General features: G+C 40.7%; 1 protein-coding gene across 7 annotated transcripts in view; it reads right to left on the bottom strand.

Moving 5' to 3' along the window:
• The window catches only part of LOC144687418 (non-muscle caldesmon-like), a 202,571-nt gene that overhangs the window by 7,161 nt on the left and 169,197 nt on the right, over positions 1 to 26,213 (bottom strand). For 6 of the 7 annotated variants that reach the window (XM_078553545.1, XM_078553551.1, XM_078553547.1 and 3 more), the window contains 6 exons: positions 24,116 to 24,256; positions 19,325 to 19,368; positions 19,153 to 19,234; positions 16,282 to 16,425; positions 14,074 to 14,169; positions 3,680 to 3,769 (listed from right to left, as the gene is read on the bottom strand). In XM_078553545.1, coding sequence (XP_078409671.1) covers positions 3,680 to 3,769; positions 14,074 to 14,169; positions 16,282 to 16,425; positions 19,153 to 19,234; positions 19,325 to 19,368; positions 24,116 to 24,256 — 597 coding nt within the window. The remainder of the gene's footprint in view (positions 1 to 3,679; positions 3,770 to 14,073; positions 14,170 to 16,281; positions 16,426 to 19,152; positions 19,235 to 19,324; positions 19,369 to 24,115; positions 24,257 to 26,213) is intronic. The other variant, XM_078553552.1, reaches the window with a different exon arrangement.

Here is a 26,213-nt window from a genome sequence, read left to right as displayed (position 1 = left end):
GATGGTATTCCAGCTGAGGTCTTCAAAGCTGGTGGTCTTTAGCATCAAAACGCATCCTGTGGATTTCAGAAGATAAAGACCCCCCCCCCCCCACCGAAACCTTTCAGTGAGTGCACTCCCACGCATGCGCAAACTTCAGCGATCGCGCTCCTCCCACCCCCACCCCAGCAGCGCTGATGCTTCCAGCGCGTGTTTCACGCCATTAATCAGCTAGCCAGCGTGAAATCGCGGTCGGGGCCTGATCGTGGGCGGGGGACCCTTTCGCCGCTACTCCTGGGCCTGCCCGCTCGACCAGGGGAAAATCCTTCCCCCTCTTGTTCAAAGTTATCATCACGCTCCTGTACTGCAGTGAGACTTGGATTGTGTTATCAGCGACACAGAAGAGGCTGGAGAAATTCTATCAACAATCCCTTCAAATTAAATGGGAGGACCATCAAACAAACGCTAGTGTTCTTCTTGAAGGCAGCTTCACAAGCATTCAGGCAAAACTCCTGCAAAATCAACTTTGATGGACGGGACACCGTGTCCAGATGGGCCGCAGCTGCATCACACTTTGAGTCATAATGTCTTAATGATGAGGCAGAGCGGCAGCAGAGAAAGAAAGAAAAGGAAGCAAATCCTGTTCTCCGGATTACACTAACAAGTGGAATATCCTGCCCCATATGCCCAAAGATCTGGGGGTTGAGAATCGGCCTCTTCATGAAGGCCCATGGCAGAAACTCGCAACCCTCAGGAGATGTCACCCTTGAATCAAGGGGCAGCTGGCGATGATATCCAAACCTCACTGCTCAGTTCCTATTGGCACTCTTAACTAATCTTCCTACTCTTTCAGAGAGACACTGAGGTAGATTTTCCCCATCAGCACTAGGAACAAGAGCTTGGCAGGGCAGCAGCCCTTATTGCAAAATTGGGCATAAGATGCTGAATTTTAAATCTATCATTTTTAACTGATTTTGAGAAGCTTGGGGCCAGCTTTGCACAGTTTAAGGGGTCAGGATATGAGCCATTCATTGTAGAGTCACCTGTCTTTGCCTTTCTCATTGTCATAGCATTGATCAGACTGACCTAGTGGTCTCTGGTCAATGGTGACTCCCAAAATATTGATGGCAGTAAACTCTGTGCTAGTGGTGCCAGTAATGATCAGGGGAGGTATCTCGGCATTTTCTAGTTGGAAAGGGTCTGCATTTGTGTACAAATGTAACCCTCCAGCTATCAGCCCAGGTCCTTCTGTAAGTTGATATGGACTGTTTCATTATCAGACATGTATGAATGGAGTTAAGTATTGGGGAATGATCAGTCAACTGCCCCTGTCCTGACCTTAAGACAAATGGAATGTCATTTATTTCTGCTGTTTATTTGTAAACAGAACATGTGTGAGAAATTTTTCACATTGCCAGATAGATGCGATCACCACAATTGCACTGGAACAGTTGGCGAGAGGAACAGCTAGCTGTCTTCAGACTTACAACTGGGACATTGTCAGGGCCTTTGTTTTATCCAATGCACTTAGTTTCTCAATACAACATGGAGTGAAACCAAATGGTTGGACTCTACTATTGTGCAGTCCTCAAGGGGAGACCAAGAAGGATTCTCCACTTGGCATTTTCTACCGCGGATGCGATGAGTTCCCAGATGTTAGTGAAGAGGGCTTTACGTCGACTTGGTTTAATCTGTTTCCTGAGTCTTGTCCTAATACAATGCCTGGTCATTGTCAATAGATCTGTGATATTTTTCTTCTTTTTGTTTAGTAACTTGCTTTACAATCATGGCATTCTAGGCAATTACAGAAGATTTGCTAGTTCTTCTTGAATCAGTTAAGTTTTTAATGACGGTCTGTAGCTTTAATGGTCATTTTTCCAGGTGCTAACACACAGGTTAGGATGGTGGGATTTTAACTCCTAACTACTGAGCTGCTAGTTCATACAATAGCCACTGTGTTACAACACTCCTCCCCACAATCCTGCCAAAGCACTTCTCCCATCTTCCCATCTACACCAGCCACCCCTCCAGCTACAAGTCTGCTCCCAGTTTCTGCCCCTTCATTGCCATCTACTTTCCCCTTTGCTCTATTGCCAAATATTTCCCTCCACCTTCATTTCCCTCTTTCCTGTGTTGCTGTGGATTCACATCTTCCTTCATTACATTTTGCCCCTCCCCTCTCTGCCTTATTATCCCCATTCCTTCCCTCTTTCATTTCTATCAATTTTTCCCTTTGCCAACCACTCTATTCAATCTATGCTTTGCAATGCAATCTACCCTCCCATCCAATTCCCTCGTCATACATTCTGTCCCTTCCCATGCCAATCATTTCCTGCTTTTCTCCCTTTGCCATGCCATTTCCCCCTTCCCATGTCAACTATTTTGCCCCTTTCTGTTGCAAATCATTTCCTCTCACCTTTCCTCACCAAACGTTCCCCCCTTTCTCCCTTGCCATCAATTCTGCCCATTCCCCTATTCAAATGCATACTCCTCCTCGTTCCTTGCCGACATTTAATCATCCTGTTACAAACCAAACCCCCTTAGGCACCCTACCATTTTCCCCCAATCCTACTGATAGCCAAGTTCAGTGGCTATGTTTCCCCTACAACATACTCCCAATGTCAATGGCCGACATTCCTGTATGTGCATGATACACTTGGGAACTCCTGTTATCACAATGTTACAGCCTATGATAGCAATTGGGCAATTTGCTCACAGTATGCTCACAGGAGAAGTGGGACCATCCAGTGTGTACATTGCAACCAAGTGGGTGGGATTAGAAGGGGGCCTGATTGCATTAATTTGTCCAGCAAAAGCTGACACACTCACTGATCCTTCAAAACTGCAAAATACTGATGGTTGGTATGTAGGCACACAGTTGATGAAGTAGTTACACAGCATGGCAGAGCATCAAAATGTAACACAGACAGTCGTAGATGCTCATTTATATAATTCTGTTGGCTCTCTGATCTCACCAATGATCTGGGCAGAGCCCAGATATAGTTCTCCAGAGGCGAGGGAAGACTGCAGAGTAAATCCATCTCCAGACTGCTCACGTACGCCTTGCACTAGCTGGATCTGAGCACTGCAGGCCGGAAGAGGACCACAATCTTGGCCAGAGTCAACGTGTGGCCTTAGAAAACTGGATAGAAAGTAGAGGGCCTCGACCCTTTGAAAGAATTGTGACTGCTTTGACCTACAACACATTGCACTTCATGAACTAGCATTCAGTGGATATACACAATGTGCTGTATGGCTTGGCTGCTTATGAATTAGCAATGTTCACCAATACAGAGTAGCCAAGTTCATGGGACAGTCAAAGCTGAGATTTTAATTCAGCTTCTCTGAATAAGTCAGGTGTTCTAGAAGTAACTCCAGTTTTAGAGAATGGAAATTTTAACTTTTGAAGATCCATTTTAATACCAATTTCTCTCTTGCTCTTTACTCTTTGATAACCAGGTTTCCCTCATTCATCTTAAGCACAAACTACCAATCAGAATTTTACATTTTCTTGATAAGTTACAGGAACAGCATCAACAATTTCAGCATAATATTTGGATATCAACTAATAACATTTAAATAGCTCCCTGGTGGACATTGTTGTTTTGTACAGTCATCCCAGGGATGTAACAGTTTATATCTAAATATAACGTAGAAATGTGTATGAATAATAGATGCATGTCTCCTATCCAATGATGACCTTAGACGGGGTGGCTGATTTTCCATTGGAAGAATCAGTCTTATTCTCCCATAGGTTCCGCTTGCTTGATACATCTCCCGGCTTCACATCCTGGAATTAGAAATATAAAATATTGTAAGGCGTTTTTAAAAAAGAAAGTTGCAGATTAATTAAAATAACACAGGAACTGAAACACTGTGCACTTTTCCAGTATTTGGTGATGGTGACAAGCATTCAACTTAGACTATAATTTTGCATTTAGTGTGCATATAAAGCAGGAGAGAAAACAAGGCAAAGTGTGCTTCTATTAACCAGGCATCTTTATGAACTTGAGACCAGTCTCTTTCATTTAAAAAAAACTGATAATTTGAAAGTTGTGTTAAAACTAAAATCCATCAATATATCATGGTAACAATAATATCTAATGGGAAACTTACACAAATGTCAATGTCTCTCGAAATTCACTTTCTGCAATTCTTCATGAATTTATCAGGTATATACATTAAGAAGAGGGTGAATGAAGTAAGGTGCAGTAACAAATCAGTTTATTCCCCACAATGCTGTTTTAGATTTACTGCTGCAACAGTGAATCAGTTCAGAGAGCTTAAAACTTGTTGTGAATTAACTACCTTTTATGTTTAAATCAGTAGAAATAAAAACCGGAATACCTGCAATGTTAGGCAGCAAGTTGCAAGTTGAAAATCTATCTCAATGTTTCTTTAACTAAAAGGTACTAATAGATAAAAGAACAGTCAGCAGATTAGGATTTGCTATGGAAAGTTTATGCAGATAAGAGAAGTGGCCTTTAGTAGAAGCACCATCGAGGACTAGAAGTTGTCGGGGAAAGGGTAGCGAACTTTTAGAAAGATATATACAAATACATCTGAGAGAAGTGGAATGCATTGGTGGCTATATTAGATGTGACAGGGGTTTTTTTCATTGATTTATTATACAGCATAGAAGGAAAACTAGAGTTCATTGGGTCCTCTGTGTATGCCACCAGTTTGATTAACAAATGTACAATACCACATTTACAATGCTTTCAGACGCTTTCAGACCATTTACTTATTTTTATTCTTTCATGGGATGTGGGCATCACTGGCAAGGCCAGATTTGTTGCCTATCCCTAACTGCCCTTGAACTGAGTGGCTTGCTCAGCCATTTCAAAGAGCAGTTAAGAATCAACAACATTGCTGTGGGTCTGGAGTCACATGTAGCCCAGACCATGTAAGGACAGCAGATTTCCTTCCCTAAAGGGCATGAGTGAACCAGATGTGTTTTTACAACAACGGTTTCATAGTCATCATTACTGAGACTAGCTTTTAATTCCAGATGTATTAAATGTCTGTCAACCATGGCTCAGCTGGTAGCACTCTTGACTCTCAATCTGATGGTTATGGGTTCAAGTCTGATGCCAAGACTTGAGCACAAAAATCAAGACTGGCAAGCACTCCAGTGCAGTACAGAGGGAGTTCTGCCATTGGAGGTGCCATCTTTTGGATGAGATGTTAAACTGAGGCCTCATCTGCCCACTCAGGTGGACGTAAAAATCCCATGGCAATATTTCGAAGAAGAGTAGGGGAATTATCCTCGTGTCCTGGCCAACATTTATCCCTTGATCAAAGTCACTAAAACAGATTAACTAGCCATTATCACATTGCTGTTTGTGGGAGCTTGCTGTCCACAGATTGGCTACTGTGTTTCCTACATTTCAACAGTGACTACATTGCAAAAGTACTTTATTGTTAAGGGCTTTGGAACATCTGATGGTCATGAAAGGTGCAAGATAAATGCAAGTTTTCCTTTCTAAATCAATATACAATATGATTTACAGTGCACCAAAGTAGGCACATACTGCCAAATCTCCCAAAGGGCAACACTGTTACATCTAGAAACTATTTACCAATCACTTTATCCTTAAGGATTTCGAAAAGAACCACATGTGAATTACAGGCTTCCTATGTTATTGATTAAAAGAAAATCTCTTTTTTTAAAAAAAGATCAGAGCTGAGCGGGATAATAGATGAGCAACATTTTTCTTCCACCTCAAGCATCTTGCTTTAAACTTGGCTTTGGCTGACGTGCTGAGGGAAATCTACAAAAGATGATTTAGCTTGACTGTCTTAAAATTTCTTGGTCCCATTTTAAGTTTGTTTTTCTTCTCCCTCTAGGATTCTCTTTCAGTACAGAATGTTCCCCGAGTCAACAGATAGGCCTCAGTTTTCAGGCCTCTGTTGTTACCTTTTCTGAGCTGCGCGCTTGAAATCTAGGCTGAGATGACTCACACCCCTCTGATGTGGCCTGTTTGATGAATACTGCGGACAAAGCAGGACTGACTGAATGTTTTACATTCAGGCACTGCTATTCAATGGATTGTCAGTGGGACAGTAAAGTGCCACTCACCTTGGTGTGTTCTGCAGCAAGGGAGATTCTGGAGAGATGGAACAGATCACTAACTTATAGATTTTCTTATTTCTCTTTTAAGTAAAAGAGAAAAGCTGAACAATATCCAATTACACAGAAGTGTTTTGCATTCTACTGAGTATTGGAGTTTAATTAGAAGTCCTTTCCCCAATCTATAGATTCAAACATTCTCAATGTTTGAGAATTAAGAGTACATCAATTAAGAAATCTGAAGGTAGATTTTTCAATAATGGTACAACTACTAGTGCATTTCAGCCAAGGCCTATTTATACAACTGATACACAAGGGGCAGGATATTGAGGTCAGCGTGAGGGGCCCGCTCGCGCCGACGCGTAAAATGGCGCAGGATGATGGTGGGCGGAACTCCCGACGTCACCCCGCATCATTTCAATTTTCAGGTCGGCGGGGGTGCAGCCAAATCAGCTCCATGGGCGGGATGAGATTTCATGTAGGTTTTTAAAAATTTAATAAAAGTTTGAATAAAAGTGATTGACATGTCCCAACTCATGTGACAGTGTCACATGAGGGGACATGTCAGGGAAATTTTATTTTTGTGCATTGACCATTTTTGAATTTGGCGTCGATCTCCCAGAGGCAGCACTTGACCTCAGGGAGATGAGCGCGCATGCGCGAAAGAGCACACTCTCGGCTGAGGGAATCCCCCCTCCCGCCCGCACAGGGAGGGCACAGCACTTCCTGGCGCATGTCACACTGGACCAGACTTAATTGGCCCGCCCATGTAAAATGGTGGCGCGCCCGATCGGAGGTGCGCCCGCACGCACCCACTCTTGAACTTCCCCCCCAATGGGGGGGAAATTTTTCCCAAGATGTTTGATCTTCCTTCTGGCATCCCAGTTGCTACGGGAGAATATCACGGTGAAGCGGAGATGGGGGCATTATCAGCATCAGGTTCAGTTATTTTGAAGTAATAATGTTGTGTATACATTTGTTTGGCAAAACATAAAATCACATTTTGTAGCACCCAGTAAAATTGTAGCCCTAGATAAAACTATAAAACAATCAATGCAGGTTTACCTGATGATTCAGAAGATTCCCTGACCACTCGGAAGTAGAAGAAAGAAAAGAGAAGAAGCTATGCCAAGCCGATAGAAATGAATGAAGGCATGAAGGAAGGAAGTGGAGGAACCAACTAGTCAAGAGAACAGGAGAGGTCAGTGGTTATTAACTTCACACAAGCTGCTGGTGCTTTATATAAATGTAGCACAGTTGGTGATAAGTGCAGAGATTTGTAAGCTAGATACATTTGAAGGACAGAAACAAGTTTCAAACCATGAAATTGTCCACGAGTATGCATAAATCTTTAAGCTCCGTGCAGAGTCCAATTCAAATTCCTTGGAGGTGTGATGCCTCCCTCTTGTGGAGAATTCAATAATAATCTCTGGAACATGCATTACACTGACAGTACAGGCATTTCGTTGTTTCATTATTCCTTACTGTTGCAAAAATCCAATGCAAACTAAACACGCACAGTTTAAAAAAAAAGTCCCTCTTCAGAGCTCTCACATCTCTGTTCCATCTAAGCTCATTCTCCAGATGAACAAACTAATTCAGCTGAGTTCTTAATAACCTACCGGTGCCTTTGAGTGGCCAATAATAGATTGGCTTCTGCAAGGTAGAAGTGATTCTATGAGATTTTACCGCCCTCCCTCTCCAAAGTGGAGCTTCTCTGCTGCCAATTAACATCTGGAAAAACAGAGCCAATTGGAACAGTTGAGTTCGAATCTCAGTTGAAGCTAGGATTCAAACTCAAGATCCCCTGGTTTTAGCCTGAGATGGTGTGTTCCTAACAGCTAAATATCTCGACCAGTTACAAACATGAATCACAGAATTGTTACGATGTAGAAGGAGGCCCTTTGGCCCATTGTATCTGCACTGGCTCTCTGAGCATTTTAACTTGGTGCCAGTCTCTTGCCTTTTCCCCGTAACCCTGCACATTGTTTCTATTTAAATAATTATCCAATGCCCTCTTGAATGCCTCAGTTGAACTGTCTCCACCACACTTCCAGGCAGTGCATTCCAAACCCTAACTACTCACTGTGTGAAAATCTTTTTCTCACCTAGCATTTGCTTCTTTTGCAAAACACATTAAAACTGTGCCCTCTGGTTCTCCATCCATTTACGAGTGGGAACAGTTTCTCCCTATCTTCTCTGTCCAGACCCCTCATGATTTTGAAAACTTCTATCAGCCTTCTCCTTTCCAAGGAAAACAGTCCCAACTTTTTCAATCTTTCCTCCTAATTGAAATGTCTCATCCCTGGAACCATTCTCATAAACCTCTTCTGTATCCTCTCCAATGCATTCACATCCTTCCTATGGTGTGGCGCCCAGAACTGTACACAATACTCCAGCTGAGGTCTAACCAGTGTCTTAGATAAGTTCATCGTAACCTCACTGCTCTTGTACTCTGTGCACCTATTAATGAAGCCTAGGATACCGAATGCTTTAGAAACAGCTCTTTCTATCTGCCCTGACACCTTTAATGACTTATGTACATATACATCCAGGTCTCTCTGCTCCTGCACACCCTTTAGAATAGTATCCTTTATTTTATACTGTCTCTCCATGGTCTTTGTACCAAAGTGTACAACAAAATATTGTACACACGTAAACCCTCATGCAGGTAATTTATAACCAAACTGCAATTTAACCCCTTACTTGGCCAATACTAGTATACTTGGTCCTGTTGTATGCAAGACTGGTTGTTTGGGACATAATTTATGTGCACATGATATATGTTCATTATTCCCTTGGACTGAAACACTGTACAAGATCAACCGGTATGTAAAGGTCTTCATCATGATCTAGAAACTAATTTTCAAGGAATGAAGTGAGCCAGCAACAGAACAAAGACTACTCATTATCATGACAGAGCACAAGTCACTGCCTACACAAAAGCATTGAAGTCAAAAGTCTAATGAATCTATTGACTGTAATCTTTAGAGATATAAAGGTAAGCTATAGAGTCCTGAGAGTGCACTAATGCCTTCAGCTTCCATCAAGCATTAAGAAGCACTCTTAGGCACTTCTGATAGCTCTGGTCAATACGGCATTGTTGCATCCCTCAACTGTCATCAGTATTTCCACTATTGTGAAGTTGTTTGGCTGGCTGATGCCTCTGCCATTTCCCTTCCTTCCCGCAGCACATTAAGGAAAAACTCCTCTAAGGATTCCCCCTGCCCTCACCCTAAACTGTTAACATTCTCCAGTTTCTCTCCAACTTCTCATCATGCCCTCTCAAAGCTCATCTTATCCAAACAGTTGCTTGGTAGTACTGAACTTGAATATTGCTGAAATAAGAGACATGTGACCAAGTTGAATCTGTTTGGCCGAGGCAGTGTCATGGAGGAAGCAATGGGGAACAATAGGGCCCCCCAAGCTTTGGGGTGATTCAAAATAGGTACAAGGCTTGAACATACTTGTTTTGTTTGCAGAGAATAGTTCCCTGCATATGAATGTATGGATATTTCACTTGCCAACCAATCAGCACCCTTTTCTCCTGTAGTATAAACTGTTGTGATCATTTGAAATTTGGCATTCTTGCATTTTTCCTGATGAGCGCAAGACGAAAAGCTTTGGCAACATGTCTCTCTTTTCAAAAATATTCATCTTATCCATGAGACCTGGCCCTTGCTCCCTAGATTGTATTACCCCTAGACTGCTGACAATCTAGCTTCCCTTCCTGGCTCCTATGTTAGCTGATGTTATTAATGGTTCCCTCTCCTCAGTTCCTAATCCACTCTCCTTCAAATCAGCTGTCATCACCCCCTCCATAAGACACCCATCCTTAACCCCTTTGTCATTGTCAGGTATCGCCCAATCTCCAACCTCCCTTTCCTCTCCAACGTGCTTGAACATATTTTTGCCTCCCAAATCCGTACTTATCTTTCCTGCAATTCCATTTTCCAATCCCTCAAATCGGTTCTCTGCCCCTGCCACAGTACTGGAACAGGCCTTATTAAAGTCTCAAATGATATCTTGTATAACTGTGAAGAAGGTTAATAATCCTTCCTGACCTGTCTGCAACCTTTGATATGGTTGACCACGCTATCCTCCTCCAACTCCTCTCCACTATCAACCAGCCAGGTGAGATTGCCCTTGCCTGGTTCCATTCTTATCTATTCAGTCACAACCAGAGAATAACCTGCAATGGTTATTAACCTGCCGCTCCCGCAGCAGGATCTCTGAAGTCTCCCAATGATGTACTCTTGGCTCCCTCCTATTTCTTATTTATATGCAACATCATCCAAAAACACAACATCAGGTTGCACATGTTTGATGCTGAAACTCTGCATCACCATCACCTTCCTTGACCTCTCTACTGTCTCTTTTTTTGTCAAGTTGCTTGTCCCAATGTTTAGTGCTAGATGAGCAGAAATTTCCTTCAATTAAATATCAGTTAGACCGAACCCACTGTCTTTGGTCCCTGCCACAAACTCCTTCCTTAGTCAAGAAATCTCTCCTTCTCTCTGGCAATGGCTGGAGTTTTAACCAGACCACTCGCAACCTTGGTATTGCATTTAATCCTGAGATGAACTCTGACCACTTATCCACTTCAGGACCAAGACTTCCACATTTGTAACCTCATCCCATTCTGCTCCTGCCTCAGCTCATCTGCTGCTGAGATTCTCACTATGCCTTTATTACCTCTAGAATTGACCATTCCAATGATCTCCTAGATGACCTCCCATCGTAAGCTCATCCAAAACTGCTGCCCGTATCCTAATTCGCCATGTGTCCCATTCACCAATTACCTTTGTTCTCGCAAAACTTCATTGGCACCCAGTCCCTAAATGCCTCAATTTTAAAATTCTCATCTTGTCTTCAAATTCCTCCATGGCCTTGCACCTACATCTTTAGCCTCCTCGAGCCGTACAATTCTGAGAGCTGTGTGTTCCTCCATCTCTGGCCTGTGATCTATTTCTTATTTCTCTCAATGTTATTATTGTTCTTCTGTATATACCTGTATTTTATAAATTTGCAGTATAATATCACAATTGAGATCGATGATAACTTTTCAATTGAAGTGGAAAGTTAAGCCACATAATTTTGACCATTGTTAAATTGCCATGCTGAGAACACTCCTTGATTGTTACATTATTTGTTGTAAAAGTGGTATTCCTTCAATCGAGAACAAATAATGAAGACTTAGATATGAATATATCATGTGTATGTACCAAAACATAGAGAGGAATGTCTATTATTAACAAAGCACATAATGATCACTGTTTAATTGGTAGAAAAAAAAAATCATTTTGTTTTGCACACTTCTGGATATCTTTGACATAATACCATTCAATTGCACTATGTAGAAAGGAACATAATATTGATGTAACATTATGGTTTCAACAAGCATTTGTATGGATAAGGTTGTAATTTTATCACTGAAGTGCTTGATAATATTCACAGTCTTGCCACAATATGGTTATTAATTTAGCAGTCGCCCACAAACCATTTTAGTCAGAACTTGTCGCTGTCCTAGAGTCTCACCTGTTACACAGAGACAGCCTTAGTAGGAGTTTATGAGAAGCCTCAATGCAGCATGAGGTAAATTTCATGCGTTGTCTCTCCAATCTCAGAGCTTTGGACGGCAGGAATGCATACTAGAAAATGGTTGCGGAGGTCGGCAAGACTGAATCACAGTCCACATGGTTTGAGTTCATAAGTCAAGTTTTCAATGGATGGAAAATCTTGTGGATTGCGTGTTGAGCGTTCCTTTTAGAACAAGAGTAGGCCACTCAGCCCCTTGAACCTGATCTGCCAATCAGTTAGACCATGGCTGATCTGTATCCTTAGTCCATTTTCTCAGTGTGCCCAATTCATAGTCCACAATATTTTCCATCCATTAAGTATCTGATTTGTGTACCCAAAATTGTGTGGGTTGCAATTCAGTCCCAATGTCCATGGCACCCACTTCCCAGCATCTTGTGAAACTCTGCACGATTGCATTCACTTACTGAGATTATTCCTGTAATTCAATTGCAACTCATTCAATGAGATTCACACATTTGCAGCAGTCTGGTAAACGATCAGTAAAGCATTTAGAAGGAATTTCTTTACAGAGAGTGGTGAGAATGTAGAGCTCACTACCAAATGAAGTGATTGAAACAGGTAGCATTGGAACATTTAAAGGGAGTCACCATGCTTACATGAGGTTGAAGGGATCAGAGGGATATGGGACAGGGTGGGAAGATGTAATTATAGTGGGTGGAGGCTTGTGTAGAGTATAACCACTGGGGAGCTGAGTGACTAGCTTCAGTGCTGCAGAGTCGATTTGAATATAATTGGGCTGTTCCAGAAACTGACCTTGAACTGCCACAGAATTCATCGGGCCTTGATCTCAGTTGTTAGCTATTTAAGTATTTGATTAAAAAAAAGAACTATTTTGTCAGCCCCAAAAGGTTTGTGTTAACAAGGCTTGACAGTATATTACTGAAAGTGTAGTAGCTTATATCATAAATGTATTGATTTCTATCTTTCATGAGCAAGTAGGCAGATCAAAGCATAGCTGGTATTTTTCAGTGTTTAAGATGGAGGAGTTTAAGAGTAAAATACTTAATAGCCTTTGATGTTCATCACAAAAATTCTTCTCCACCATACTTTTTATGCATAACCGTCAGCCTTTTTGTTTTACAAACATGCTATTCATCAATCAGTTAACCAGCAACTTTAAAAAAAAGCCTATGCTTGTGGGCTGCTCTATACAAGTCATTTGGTCGACTTTTTATCTGAGCCTGAAATAATTCACTGCCTTTGCTACTGACAGTAACAATTCTGTATGATATGTGTAAACAATGGATGCGGCAAAGTTGTAAAGCAAAGAACCTTGCTACTACACTTCAGTTTTCGATTAGAGAAATGTGTTTTAATTCCAAATCCTCTCCCAATTAATTTAAAATTTCTTGTTTCTCTTAACTGCCTGTGCTATTTCCTGGCATCTGTAACATGGACCATGTTTGTAGCACTGCCAATGTGAATTATACAAGAAGTACAGAGGCATGTTAAAGAGAGGGTTCTAAAAACAAGATTTTTTTTGAAGTTAAGATGAAAATTGTAAACAACATGTACCACATCAGGTTCTGATATGTATCATAGATTACTGGAAGTTAATGTACGCACAAAAATGTCATGGTGGTTTTCGGTCTTGGTTGCTGTAATGCAGTATTTTAGAATTTGGCAAAGTATCCTTAGATATTCTGATCAAAACAAGGCGGAAAATATGAAAATGAAACTTTCAGCAAAGTCCAAGTTAATTTTCATTCCTGAAGCATGGTGTCAATCATCGAGGAAAACACAGGAATATCTTGTCTACCTTTTGCACAGAGAACAAAGACACAGTTTTTGCACAAATATCATGGTGTTCAATTTGGAGGTTCTGTTCAAAATCCATCTAAGTGTTTTGGAAAAATATATATTGGTGGTGAATTTCAGCAAAACTGCATTCCATTCTGCTGAAAGTCACTTTTGCTTTATTATTTCTCAATTTAATGTGGACAGACTGAAAAGAAAATCAAGCACAAAAATTAGGATTTGTGTGTTTTTTTTTCACAATTTCAGTGAGACAAAGGCAGTTTATTAGGTACCACTGTCATGAGTTACAAATATTTCCCTATTTGTTTTTGCCACAATTTAGTCACTCCATGCTATCTTCCTCAGGGAATGAAGGTTGAATGAAGTAACCATGCACACGTGCAAACAGGTCGTCAATGCTCACCCCTGGTAGACAGACTTACCCGGATTTATACTCAGATGGTGTGGCTTGGGATACCCATCCCACATTCAGTCTTCTCCCCTACCCACACAACTTGGCTGAGACTGGGAATAACACTCCCTCTGGGACAAATCAAGTTCATCAGATGCCACGTTTATGAGTTGGGCCTCCTGGTTCAAAGTGGAATGCTCTAGAATCCTAGCCGTCAGGTTGCCCTGAGGCGAGAAGTTTTATGAAAGCAGTGAAGAGGTGGGCAACTTACTGAGGGTTTAGACGCAGGTGATTTGTTTGGTTCAGGAGTTTTGGTGAGCCACTGGTTGATGCGACCGGCAACGCCAACTTTCAGACTCGCTACCTCCTACAAGGACAGCCATAAACAGAATCTTGTGAAGCTTTTGTGCGATTGCATGCGAGTTTTAATTGGATTTAAAAACTTGTCACCACAACGTCTAGCACACACTAGAAGAATGACTTAGTTATTTTCCTGAAATATTCTCTGCCCATTATGAATTAGATCATGCCAAGGCCATAAGTTTGATCTGATAGATTTATTTTTCAAATACTCCAATTAATCTAATTAAACTGCACATCACCTAATGTTACCAAGTATTTCTTGTTTTGAATAATAAAAACTTGTGAAAAAAAATCCAAGGTTACAACAAATGACTAATCTGCTTCAACATTTTATAGGGAACTTGTTTTTGGGCAGTTTCAAAAGTGTGAAAAACCTGACCCTTGGAAGCGTTCTCAGAATATAATCAATGCAACAATTTAATTCTTAATATTGCTAGCATCATAGATACTCCTGAATTAAACAAAGTAATTCTGGACCACAAGCCAGGCACTTTTGACGAAGCATCTTGAAAATGTCTAATGTTTTAACCAAGATTTTCTGAGCACATTGCACATAACTCTGGCAGTTGTACCTACTCAGTGAGTATTCCCAGATATTTAATTATCAATTCATAATAGCCATGGTGACTGCTTTAGTTTCAGATACCCTGCTTACAGGTAGCGTGCCTGAGCTCAGATCAGGAGGCTGCCTGCTTGAACCACATCAGGGTCATAGCATTTTCACAGCGGCTCAGGATCCTATTGACTGGTTTTATACTAGGGCATTATATTGGAGATGTCTTCGGTGTTTAAGGTGATTGACAAAAGAACCAGAGGCAAAATGAGAAAACAAATTTTTCTGTCACGAATTGTGATCTGGGACACAATGCCTGAATGGGTGGTGGAAGCAGATTTAATAGTAGTTTTCAAAAAGGATGAGAATAAATACTAAAAAAATGCAGGGCTATGGGGGAAAAAGCAGGGCAGTATGATTGATTATATATTTTCAAATAGTGAGGACAGGCTTGATGGGCTGAATAGCCGCCTCCTGTGTTGTATTATTCTATGATCCATTTTGGGTTGTTTTCTTTTTACTTTCACTAATGTTTATTTTTGAAAGGGCAAGTTCCTCTTGCTGTTTATATTCCTTATTAATACCAAGAGTGAATCTTCAAACACTGGACATCAAAGAAATCAGTTTTGACATCTGGAAACAATTTAGCTTTCCATCCCAAGCTCTGTTTGCTCTCCCTAAACCTGCTGGGGTAGAATTTCGGTGGGGATACTCTCTATCACCTGCTCCAATTTATCTGTCTTGCTAAAGGTCCCTGGTGAGAAATTTCACAGGAGTTTAAAAATATGTCATGGCACAGTTAACAAGGTGCTTAGTAGGTGTGCAAGCACCAGCTCTGATATTATATAAGTGTTTTAAATATTGTGATCAATAAATTAGGGATAAACCCTGGGAATTTCAGGCAACTTTGAACTAATGTAATTCTTCATATTTTAGTTGTGGTGGAGACAGTTTTTGGACTCTGTTTCACAGGATTCTGTAAACCCTTTTTCATTAATCTGAGAGAGAAACAACATACGTAATCCCCAATATGTTCAATAGGCTGGTTTTATGAAGAATGATGCTGTGACATTAAGCAAGTTTTCAACTTTTAACTCTTTAACCCAGAGATGTTTGTAATATGAAAAAAAATTTTTCAGCCTTTTGGAATTATGTGTGACCACTGTTCAGTCCGTACCAGTTTTCAAACAATACTGTCAATGATGAAGACTGTAGAATCATATCTTTAAATTATTGCAGTAGAAACGTTATTCAACAACTAAGCAGATTTCAATTAAATTGGTTTTCTTTAGAAGACTAATTGAAGAAAATCCTATAAATACAAACGTGCTCTCCTCAGGTACAGGACTGACAGCGTCAAAAAGCATCAATAGGATAAAGAGTTATAAATGCAAGACTTGTATCTTATCAAGAACAAAAACAGCTGTGCAGTAAATCTGTGAGCAGTTTCATGCTAGTGTGAGCACAGTGATGAGACATGGTTTGTATACCGCTGTTATCCTACCTACATTCTATTTCAGTATGATCTGATCTGGGCAGGAAGATCCCAAAGAGATACCTTACCTTATTCGGTGTACCCTTATTAGATGGGGAAGCAGAACTATAGACATCACCAGTTTCCCACATGCTCTTTATGTTCCGCACTCCTTCAGCTGTCAGTGGGAGATCTGAAGCGGATGACTTGCCTCCTTTAGCAATTTTGGCAACCTAAGTGCAAACAATAAAGATCTGAGACCTCTCGTAAAAGAGTTGAGTAGATAAATGTACAAGTAGTAATGTCAAAATAGATTGCAATGGTCAAAATAGATTGCAATGGCCATAATACTATCAACAACAGCTTCAGAATTGATAAATATTCAATAGATGTGTATGATTTCCCTGCAATTCATTTGAAATAAATTCTTGGTAACAGTTTAGGAATAATGCCCAAATGAGGTTAATACACTAACGTGCACAAAGCTCCACTTGCGATAATGCCAGAGATTAAGCAGTAGGCCCGAGCCTAATCTCAGGTTTTAGGTAACGTGGATGAATGCTGCAGGTTTCATCAGTTAAATTATAATTCAAACCCCTGGATTTTATTATGTTAACAGCTGTGCAACTAAGTCTAAGGCCAGAATTTTTCCATTGGCGAGCTGGGGTGGGGCCCGCTCGCCGACGCAAAAATGATGCAGGATGATGTCGGGGGGAACCCCTGACATCATCCCGCCCCATTTAAATATTCAGGAAGGCAACCGTCAGCGCAATCAGCTGTCGAGGCCATCGACAGGGTAGTTAAACCAATTAAAGGCCCTGCCCGTCCAACCTTAAGGCTGGCGGGCAGGCCAGGAGCCCCGGCAGGCTTCTGAAAAAACATGAAACCTCATCCACCGGCGTGATGAGGTTTCATGTCTGTTTTAAAAAACTTTAATAAAGTTTATATGATATTTATTAACATGTCCCATCGCGTGTGACATCGTCACATGAGGGGGACATGTTAATAATTTTTTTATTTTTCTATGTTTGAAGTTCATAAAACTTTCAGCGATCTCCCTGAGGCAGCACTTAGGCTCCGGGAGATGTGTGCTCTTTCGCAACCATGCACGAAAGAGCGCACTCTGACAGTTGGGGAATTCCCCGCCCCCCCCCCGCCAGGAAGTGCACAGCGCTTCCCATCGGGCTGCCCACTGGGCGGGCCTTAATTGGCTCGCCCACATAAAATGGCGGCAGGGCCCGTTTCGGTGGCGACGATCGGCTGCCTGCCCGCCGCTGAGCCGGTGGGGCCCGCCCGCCCATCAAGGGCAAAATTCTGCCCTAAGTATTCATTGCCATTGTTAAAGATAGAGTCAGTAAATTATTTTGAAAATCATTTTCCAGGATTCAATTTCTATGATTATTTAACAGAAAATAAAATGGAGACTTTTTGGATTACCATTTCCTGTCATTTGATGCATTTTAGGAAGACAGAGATTTGGGATTTTCTTGATGTCACAGTCTTAACAATTCTGGGAGCAGAGAGACAAGAGGAGGGCAGTCAGCAAGCTCCCAGGAGTCGGGGTGGCCACCTTTGATTTAACCTGCACCCCAAGCTCCCATTCTCCCGCTGCCCTCCCCCTAACCAGTTGGGGATGGCCCTCCCCCAGACAGGGTTGAGAATTCAGAACCCCCATGCTCTCCATTGCAGCAGCAGCTGACTTAACCTGTGGCTGCAGCCTTCTCTGGATCGATGTCTGCCCACTTTCAGGTTTCCCAACAGAAACACGGCCTACACACCCCGTTCCACCCTGTCAAGATTCAGCTCATTGTGCCCAACCTCTGCAGTGAAATAGAGATTACACAGAGTTACAGAATGGCTCACAATCATGCAGAGCCAGCCAGCAGAGACAGACAGTGAGATTGTGTGAGGGAACCAGGATAGAGACAGCACAGAGAGAATTGGAGAGTGAGCCAGAGTAGAAAAACAACAGACAGAATTAGACAGTGAGCCAGATAAGAGAGGATCAAAATAGCACGAACAGGGCACCAATCCAAGGGAGAGATAATGAGAGGATCATGACAGAAAGAGGTTAGCCAAGTGACCAGCGCTGTCTCAGAAGAACATAATATGACAGTCAGCACAATGTGATGCATTAAAAATTCTAACACAGAAATGGTGATGGGGAAGGGCTTTTACAGCAACAACAACCACTGGTATTTTTGTAGCATCTTTAATGTGGTAAACCATTCCAAGGTGCTTAGCAGCTTGGGAACTTATTATAAATTTAACAGTGAGCTATACAGTGAGACATTAGAACAGATAAAACCAACTCTTTGACCAAGATTTTGGTTAAGGAGTGTCTTAAATGAGGGGGCGGGGAGGAGGATGGGAATTCCAAAATATAAGATCTTGGCAGCTGAAGCCAATGGTGGAGTGATGCAAATCACGGATGAGGTTTTTGGATGAGCTGAAGTTTAAGGAGGGTGCCAAGGTGGAAGCCAACCAGGAGAGCACTGAAATTAGCGAGTCTTGAGGTGACAAAAGGAAGGATGAGGGTTTCAGTAGTGGATGAGCTGAGGCAGGTCAGAGACAGGTGACATTATGGAGGTGAAAGTATTAACATTACAGGATAAGGCATAATGTATTAACATTCTAAGACTGTAACAGTGCAGATATTTCTGACTTGACAATAATCGCTAAACAACACATTTGGTATAACAACTTGCATTTATATAGTTAAATTAATTGAATAATTTAAATAATCTGAATTTCAAACCCAAAGTTTGAATGTCTGACACTAAATCAAGTGTTCCATTTTGATGAGTGTAAAGTAAACTTTGAAACCTAAATAAAAACTTGAGAAATTCTCCTGGATATTTTAATTTTTTAAGGCAGAACTTAAGAATCCCAGAATTAGTCAATGTAACTGGTTAAGAAAAATTGACAATATAATGTGGATAGTTGTTGTGCAGCCTCACCTCAATTGCACTGGTATATTGCTCCAATTTACTGTCAATCTTGGAAACACCCAATAATGGGCGTGAAGTCTTGGTGGTAGTGCTGTGAGTACAAATAAGTTTACAGTATTAATGATCTTGATTAACAAGCGAGTACATTAAAAAATGACAAAGATGCTGCGATAGATTTTACCTCTTTTTTGCTGATTTATTCAAAAAGTCTGCCCTTTCTCCAATCTGAAAATCAAATGTGGGAAAGGGGTTTGTATTAACGCAGGCAAAACTAAGCACAGAAACTTGGAAATTATTAACACACACAAGCTACTGCATAATCCATAACAAGCCTGCACCTGATCAGATCCAGTGAGAAATGTTTTATGAAATTCCATGCCTAAACCTACACTATGCGGCATCGTATGAAAATGTTTGACAGCTTTCCAGTAAGCTGGGAGCAAAGTGTAAAATATACCTCCCTCCATCTTAATTTGTTGAAAATAGAAAAGAAGGCTTCAGTCTGTGGATTGCAATGGCCTCTTGGACCATCAGGAGAAAAATTAAATATATTTCAGAAGCTAGTTTTCTCAGGATTAAAATATTTGTAGAATAGGGTGGTGTTGCAATCTCTTGTCAATTTCCATGTCCAATATTATGTATTTTAAATGCCTCTCATTGAGGTCAGAAATAAGTTTCAGAGGAGTGAGTTAGCTACTGGTGCCACGCTGAAAGGATGAAACATGCAGATTGGGGGAGGTTTACGATATAGAATTTTAGGTGAAGTTCTGCACCATCAGAACTAAATCAACAAAGTTACTCCACTAAAGCAATCTCTAATTTTTTTAACTTTCCGCCAAGGAGCAATCCAGATCATAATTTGAAGTTCATACACAAAGTAACACTTACTACCCTGCTGTGTATGCTGTTCATAAATGGACAGTATCTTTTGGATATGAACTCTTGTGAATGGTTCAGAGGAATATTAAAATATTACCATTTCTTTAAAAAAGACTGCCTTGGATCATCATTTAAAGGAGATTTGTTTCAGGAATTCCATCATGACCTTGCTGGGTTAGCACTGCAGAAAGCTGTTCAAACTCAAATGCCATTTCCAATTTTAATACAATTACATGATCTGGGGCTACATCTTTTAGAACCTGCACCCCAAAGTCCAGAAAGCCTCACAGTCATCAAGCTGCTTCTTTATCACATTTCGGTTTTTTGGCAGCCAAGTTCTTTTTGGGGTAAATCTTTTTGGGGTAAATGTACCAATTCAATGCTCCCAGTGGCAATTGGAGTTTGCAAATGCAGGTCTCACTACAATGTTTTAACCTGGTCTCCAGCCTACACTCACTTCCAGTGCATGTCCCTGTTGGGAGTGTAGAATTAGTGAATTTACTGTCATCTCCACAATGAAAGTGGCACATCGAGATTCAGGTGCATTTTTATAGAAGCTGTTATTTTACTGAATGCCTGAAGATGGTGTCACTCTGCTTGAAACCAGCTCTCAGCAGTGCCATCAAGAGGCATTTAGTGCTATTTCACGATTTTGGAAGATGTACTTTTCTATTATACACTCCTCATTAATTCTAACAAGTTTGCTACAGTCAAGACAAAGCCACAAAATGGGGCCCGAGCAACATGCAGTATAAACAGAATGGAATTTCTTTGCTCAAATCACTTGACCCTTCAAGATAGTTCTCTTCCTTGATTGAAGAATGCAGGAAACGTTCTGAAAATCTAATTGTTCACAACAGTTGCTGGTGCTCAGGGCAGAATTAAAGCATTTTTTAATGCAGACTATTCCATTTGCTCACTGATCCATCTCCTGTACTGTAGCTTTATTGCTTCTGGACTTTTGAGTGCATGCTGCTTTGGGGCTTATACTATCCACACATGTCCCCCAGCCTAGTGAAAATAATGACTATAACCTTGGGTAAGGATAGCTGGTAGCTGTATGGTATGACTACATTTAGAAGTTTTTCTAAAAATTATAACAGATTAGAAAGACAAGACTTTGTTTCAGCCACTTCATTAACCCTTTTTATATTTCAATTTCTGTGAAGTTAGGTGACTGAATGAAAAATGGCCCATTGAGTTAGCATCAAATATGTTGAGCCATTATAAAGTGCTGTAATACTATTTCTGTAATTAGGATTTGATGGGGAATGTTCTGACAACTTACCAGAAGACCACTGAAACAAATTAATTGGTCCCTTTTTCAACAGAACATGGATTATGGGGCAAGATGATAGAAATATTCAAAATAATGGAAGGATGGGACAGGATTAATGGAAGCAGGCTAACATCGACCAACTGACATTATTTTGTGTAGCTCTGACTCTGCGTAAATATGGCCGGAATTCTCCAGCTCCTCACGCAGGCGGGATCTTCCAATCCCCCGATGCGAACAGAGATTTAAATAGCTCGCCAGACCTGCTGCGGGGAGGGCTGGAAAATTCCGCCCTATATGTCTGTGTGCGCTTGTGCATGAGTGTGTCTTACAGCCACTTTCAGATTGTGAATGTGAATTTTCTGAGCAATTATGAGGCAGAAACTTTCCCAGGTTCTCCTGGGAAGCTGTTAGGCCAATCCCGCACAAAACTGTAACTTGCTAAAAGAAATTGTCATAGTCGGCTCTAACATCAGAAATGTTCTTCTCAATTGGGAAGAAGAATGTGTTTTTCATTGGGTACAAATTCTGATATAGTTGTGAAAGGGTTAATGATGGCAGACACCCAGCATGCATTCAACACAAAGAACTTGTTCAGCAAAACGTTCAATTCATGAAACAATTTCTCTTTTAGATTGCTACGTCAAATTATAAATGTACAGTATTAAAATTATAAAAGAAACAGGACAGGAAACAGCAACTCGGCAAAAAGATGGGATCCTTAAAGGATTACTGCGTATCAAACGGGCAGACACATACGGTAAACAGGATGCACATATACCGGCAGATCTGAAACAGATTCCAGAAAGGTACATACATGTAAATGATTGACGATAAACTTTGGGATACCCCAGTCATAGAATTCCGGAAAGCATAGCTCAGCAAGAGGTCATTCAGCCTGTTGCATTTGTACTGTTACTAACTCTTCAACGGGGGCAATTTACATGAATTCCAATTCACTGCTGTTCCCCAAAATCCTTCTACATATTTCTTTCACTCATACTTAGCCAATTCCCTATAAACTATATTAGAAAAGTTCCTTATAATACATGCAAAATTGGCTTTCTAATCTCTGAAGTAATTAGCGGTAAAGTGCTCCATGCTCCAATAACTCCGTGTGTGAAAGACATTTCCTTTAATTTGCTGCTTCATTCTTCTGGTAATAATCCTCAATCTATGACCCCTGAGTACAGACTCACAAACAAATATAAATAAGAATTCCTTAACTTTCTGTGTCTTAGTACAAATGCCCCAAATTTTCTGAGTTTTTCTACATAACCATTGACCTCATTCTAGTGAACCATTGCTTTGTCTTTTCTATGACTCTAATATCCTATTCTATTAACGGTAGAGATAATTCCTATTTTGTGAGAACACTGATACTGTGATAAGCAGTAACAATGACAGAATAGTGTAGCTTTTCAGTTTAGAGGCATGATTGTGAAAAACAAATAATTAAAGTGGAAATTATATGATTAAAATAATCATATTTTGTTAAGGACAATTAAAACAAGTGTGTCCTATTGATACTGAAGCTATCAGTTAAATATAGTGAACAATAACTGAAAATGTAGAACATTGCCTAAAGATTTAAATCTTCTTGTTATAACATCAAACTTATTTTATTTAACTTTTATTTGAATTACATTTGAATTAAAGTCTAATGACCATCTGGTAATGTCCAAGGTTATTTTAAAATCTGTGTGTGATTTGTAAAAGAAAATTAGCATTTCCACAATGCCTTATCAAATCCTTAAGACATCCCAATGTGCTTCATATCCAATGAATTATTTTTGAAACACAGTTATTGTGTTGGTGCCCTTAAATGCTAAAATGAGATGAATGGCTAGTTAATATATTTTTTGGCAGTTTTAGTCGAGTCAAGAATTTGGCCATGATACTGGAAGAACAGCCTGATCTTTTCCAGTGTTTAGGAATCTTTTAATAGCCGGAAAGGCACTGGTTTAGCCTCCCACCTCTAGCAATGCTACACAGAAGTATCAACCCAGATTATGTGCTTAAGAAGTGAATTTACAAGCAAGCTGATTCAGAAGCAAGGGTGCCCACCAACTGAGTCAAGCTTGTATTATTAATTACAATATTCTTTCATTTTTATGAATGTATAGGAGACTCCATGCAAAACAAATTGGTTCATGTAAACAGTGCAGCCCAGCTTGTGAGTGTTTTTCTTAGATAACACGTGTCACTCTCTCCTGAGTCAGAAGGTTATTCTTGTCGCAGTCGAGAGATTTGAGCACAAAATGCAGGATAGGGCTTCGGTGCAGGACTGAGTGCTGTGCATTGGAGGTGCCACCTCTTGTTGAGAAACTAAATGAGGTCCTGTATGACCATTCAGTGAGGTACCAGAGCATGGCCTGGTGGCCTTGGAACTGTAAATCATGAAGTAGTTGTCAACAATTTCAGGGAAAGAATAAGAGAAAAAATTATCAGAGGTAAATTATGTAAAGATGTAACACACCTTATCCCAAGCTTAGCTGGCCAATAGATGGGTAAGTTTTTTGTCTTAAAACATGAGGGACAATTTTGTAAGACTGTGCTAAGGGCATGGAATCTTAATAGGATCAAGTGTCAGAGATAGGCTATAACACTGTAAATCTGATTCTCTGGCTTGCATTGCCCACTAGTGAAACCCCCCTCTCTGACAACAGAGCCTCACAAAACTACCTCCATGGTGTTTCCTCTGCACAATCTCTAATAATGAAATATTAATTGATGTTTTTAAATGAAATTCATATATCTTTTTGTTCCATGTCCCAGCAAGGAGAGTGAACATCCTGCAGCTCGCTGAGTACGTACTTTTAAAGAGGAACCGCGGGGGCTCACACATTTGAATGGCTCTTTGTCATTGGTTATTTCAACGTCTTCTGGCTTCTGCCGTTTCTCTGCTGCCTCTGCTCTTCGTCTCTCAATATCTTCCTTCAGCTTCCTCCTCTCCTCCTTAAAAACAAGATCTAATATTAAACTTGCAGTCGAAAGATTTCTGAACATTTCATACAAAGTTAATACTAATTGGCCTTTGCTGTTTTCTAATTCCCACCAAAACTTTAAAGGTTTAATGGCAGCTGCATTGAGGGTATCAGACTTGTTATATGGATCTCAATTCAATTGGTTCTAATGCCCTCCTTTACAAATCTGCAAAAATGTTTGTTTATCTTAAAGTATGATAAAAGTCGCACTAAGTACATGAGAGACAGAAAGAGCCGGTCAGTTGCCATTGGTGGAGAGAACAGACATGTCGATCTTTCAGGCTGGGGCCTTCTTCCGAACTGAAAACCAACACAGTCTGGTTCAGGCAGAATTTAATTGTTGTTCAGTCAGGGAATTTTGCAGGTTGGAAGACAGTTGCCAGTTTCAGCCTGTAGGTCAGGAACACAGTATCTTAAAATGGTTGAGCTATCTGGTGTGTCATATATTTGTGTTGAAGTGCACCATATATAGGCTAATAAATGTGGCATTGCTCATAGCAAATTTGATGATTTGTTGTTTTGTAAGGACGTTATACCATGACCACAACAGAATTGAATTTTTGCTCAGTTGAGTTTTTTAGTGCAATTTACCCAAAATTAGTCCAATCCATGCAAAAGATCACAGAATTTTAAGTGCAAATTAGTTCCTGTTATGTTTTGTACCAGTTTAAAAAAATACTGCTTCGTGAGTGGAAGAGAAGCAGCAGCAACATGACTCAGGCAAAACACAGTAAGGCAACAACACAGATATAGAGCAGGTGGAGTGAGACAACAGAATTTTCATACAAAGGTGGCATGGGTATAGAAATGCCAGCAGCAATACTGGGACGTAAGTATTTAGGAGAGGAGATGGCGCAACATCAGAACCCACCCTGGTGATTCACAGCCTTGGTCAGGAAGGTTCCAATTTTTATGCACAAAACCAAGTTTCCCAACACTTTAAAGGTAGATGCCAATAACTTCCTCCAAGTGTCTCCAATCTACTGTTAACAAAGATCCCTGAAAAAATGCAGTTTATGCCATTTATCCAGACTTTCTTCCAATCTACTGTCCAAATTATGACAGGAGATCAGGGGTTGGAGGTGAAATCACCATGCAAATTCAATCCTGGGGTCTCTCATATGCTGTTCTGGCTTCCAAGGAAATATGGCCCTGAACAGACTGCATGATTCAAATGTAGAAGAGTGCAACATTATGGTCTTGTGTGCGAAAGGCCTAATAGGCCCGGCTAATGCAGCACAGACCAATAATCAAGCAGCAAACTTCAAACCACTCAGTGCAATTACTCACTGAGCCAGAAGGGGAGTGTTTGTGTTTGCTCTTTGATTAAATAGAATTTACAGCACAGGAACAAGCCATTATGAGAGTTTCACTTTACTGTTTGGCAAGATGATTGCATGTTTATGATTTAAGCCCAGAATTTCAAGCTGTGTGAATTCTCACCTTCCCTTTGCATTTCATTTAATTTCCTGAAACTACAAGCTCTCATTTCATTAAAGTGGAGTTACCGGTGTGGATTATGTGGGGAGAGATGCAATGGGATGCTTATGAGGAGAGGTAAAATCCCAAGGTCTTTCCTATGCTGTTCTGGCTACCAAGGAAATATGGCCCTGCACGGACTGCATGATTCGGAGGTAGAAGAGTGTGAGGAGAGGAGAAAGCAACTAGTGTGAGCAGAGTTAGAAAGAACATGCGAGATTAGAGCTAGAATGGTCTATGTTCGTATTTATGGTACGAACTAGCCTCTTTCCACTGATGTTCCCTCTAATTCCTCTTCATGCTTAGCGGACCCAAATTCCTCTGTGAACTACTCTTTTGACCGTGGCAGCTTACGTTTTAACAGTCACTAAAATTTCATGACATTGTGAGTGGCCTCTTTATTTCAATGTGCGGTACATACCAGATCACTGCACCAGGCCATTGCTGTC

Source organism: Cetorhinus maximus, chromosome 12 (assembly GCF_964194155.1).
Source record: "Cetorhinus maximus chromosome 12, sCetMax3.hap1.1, whole genome shotgun sequence".
In the NCBI taxonomy this organism is placed as follows: domain Eukaryota; kingdom Metazoa; phylum Chordata; class Chondrichthyes; order Lamniformes; family Cetorhinidae; genus Cetorhinus; species Cetorhinus maximus.
Note: the sequence above shows the minus strand (reverse complement) of the source record. Positions and strands in the feature narration are given on the sequence as shown.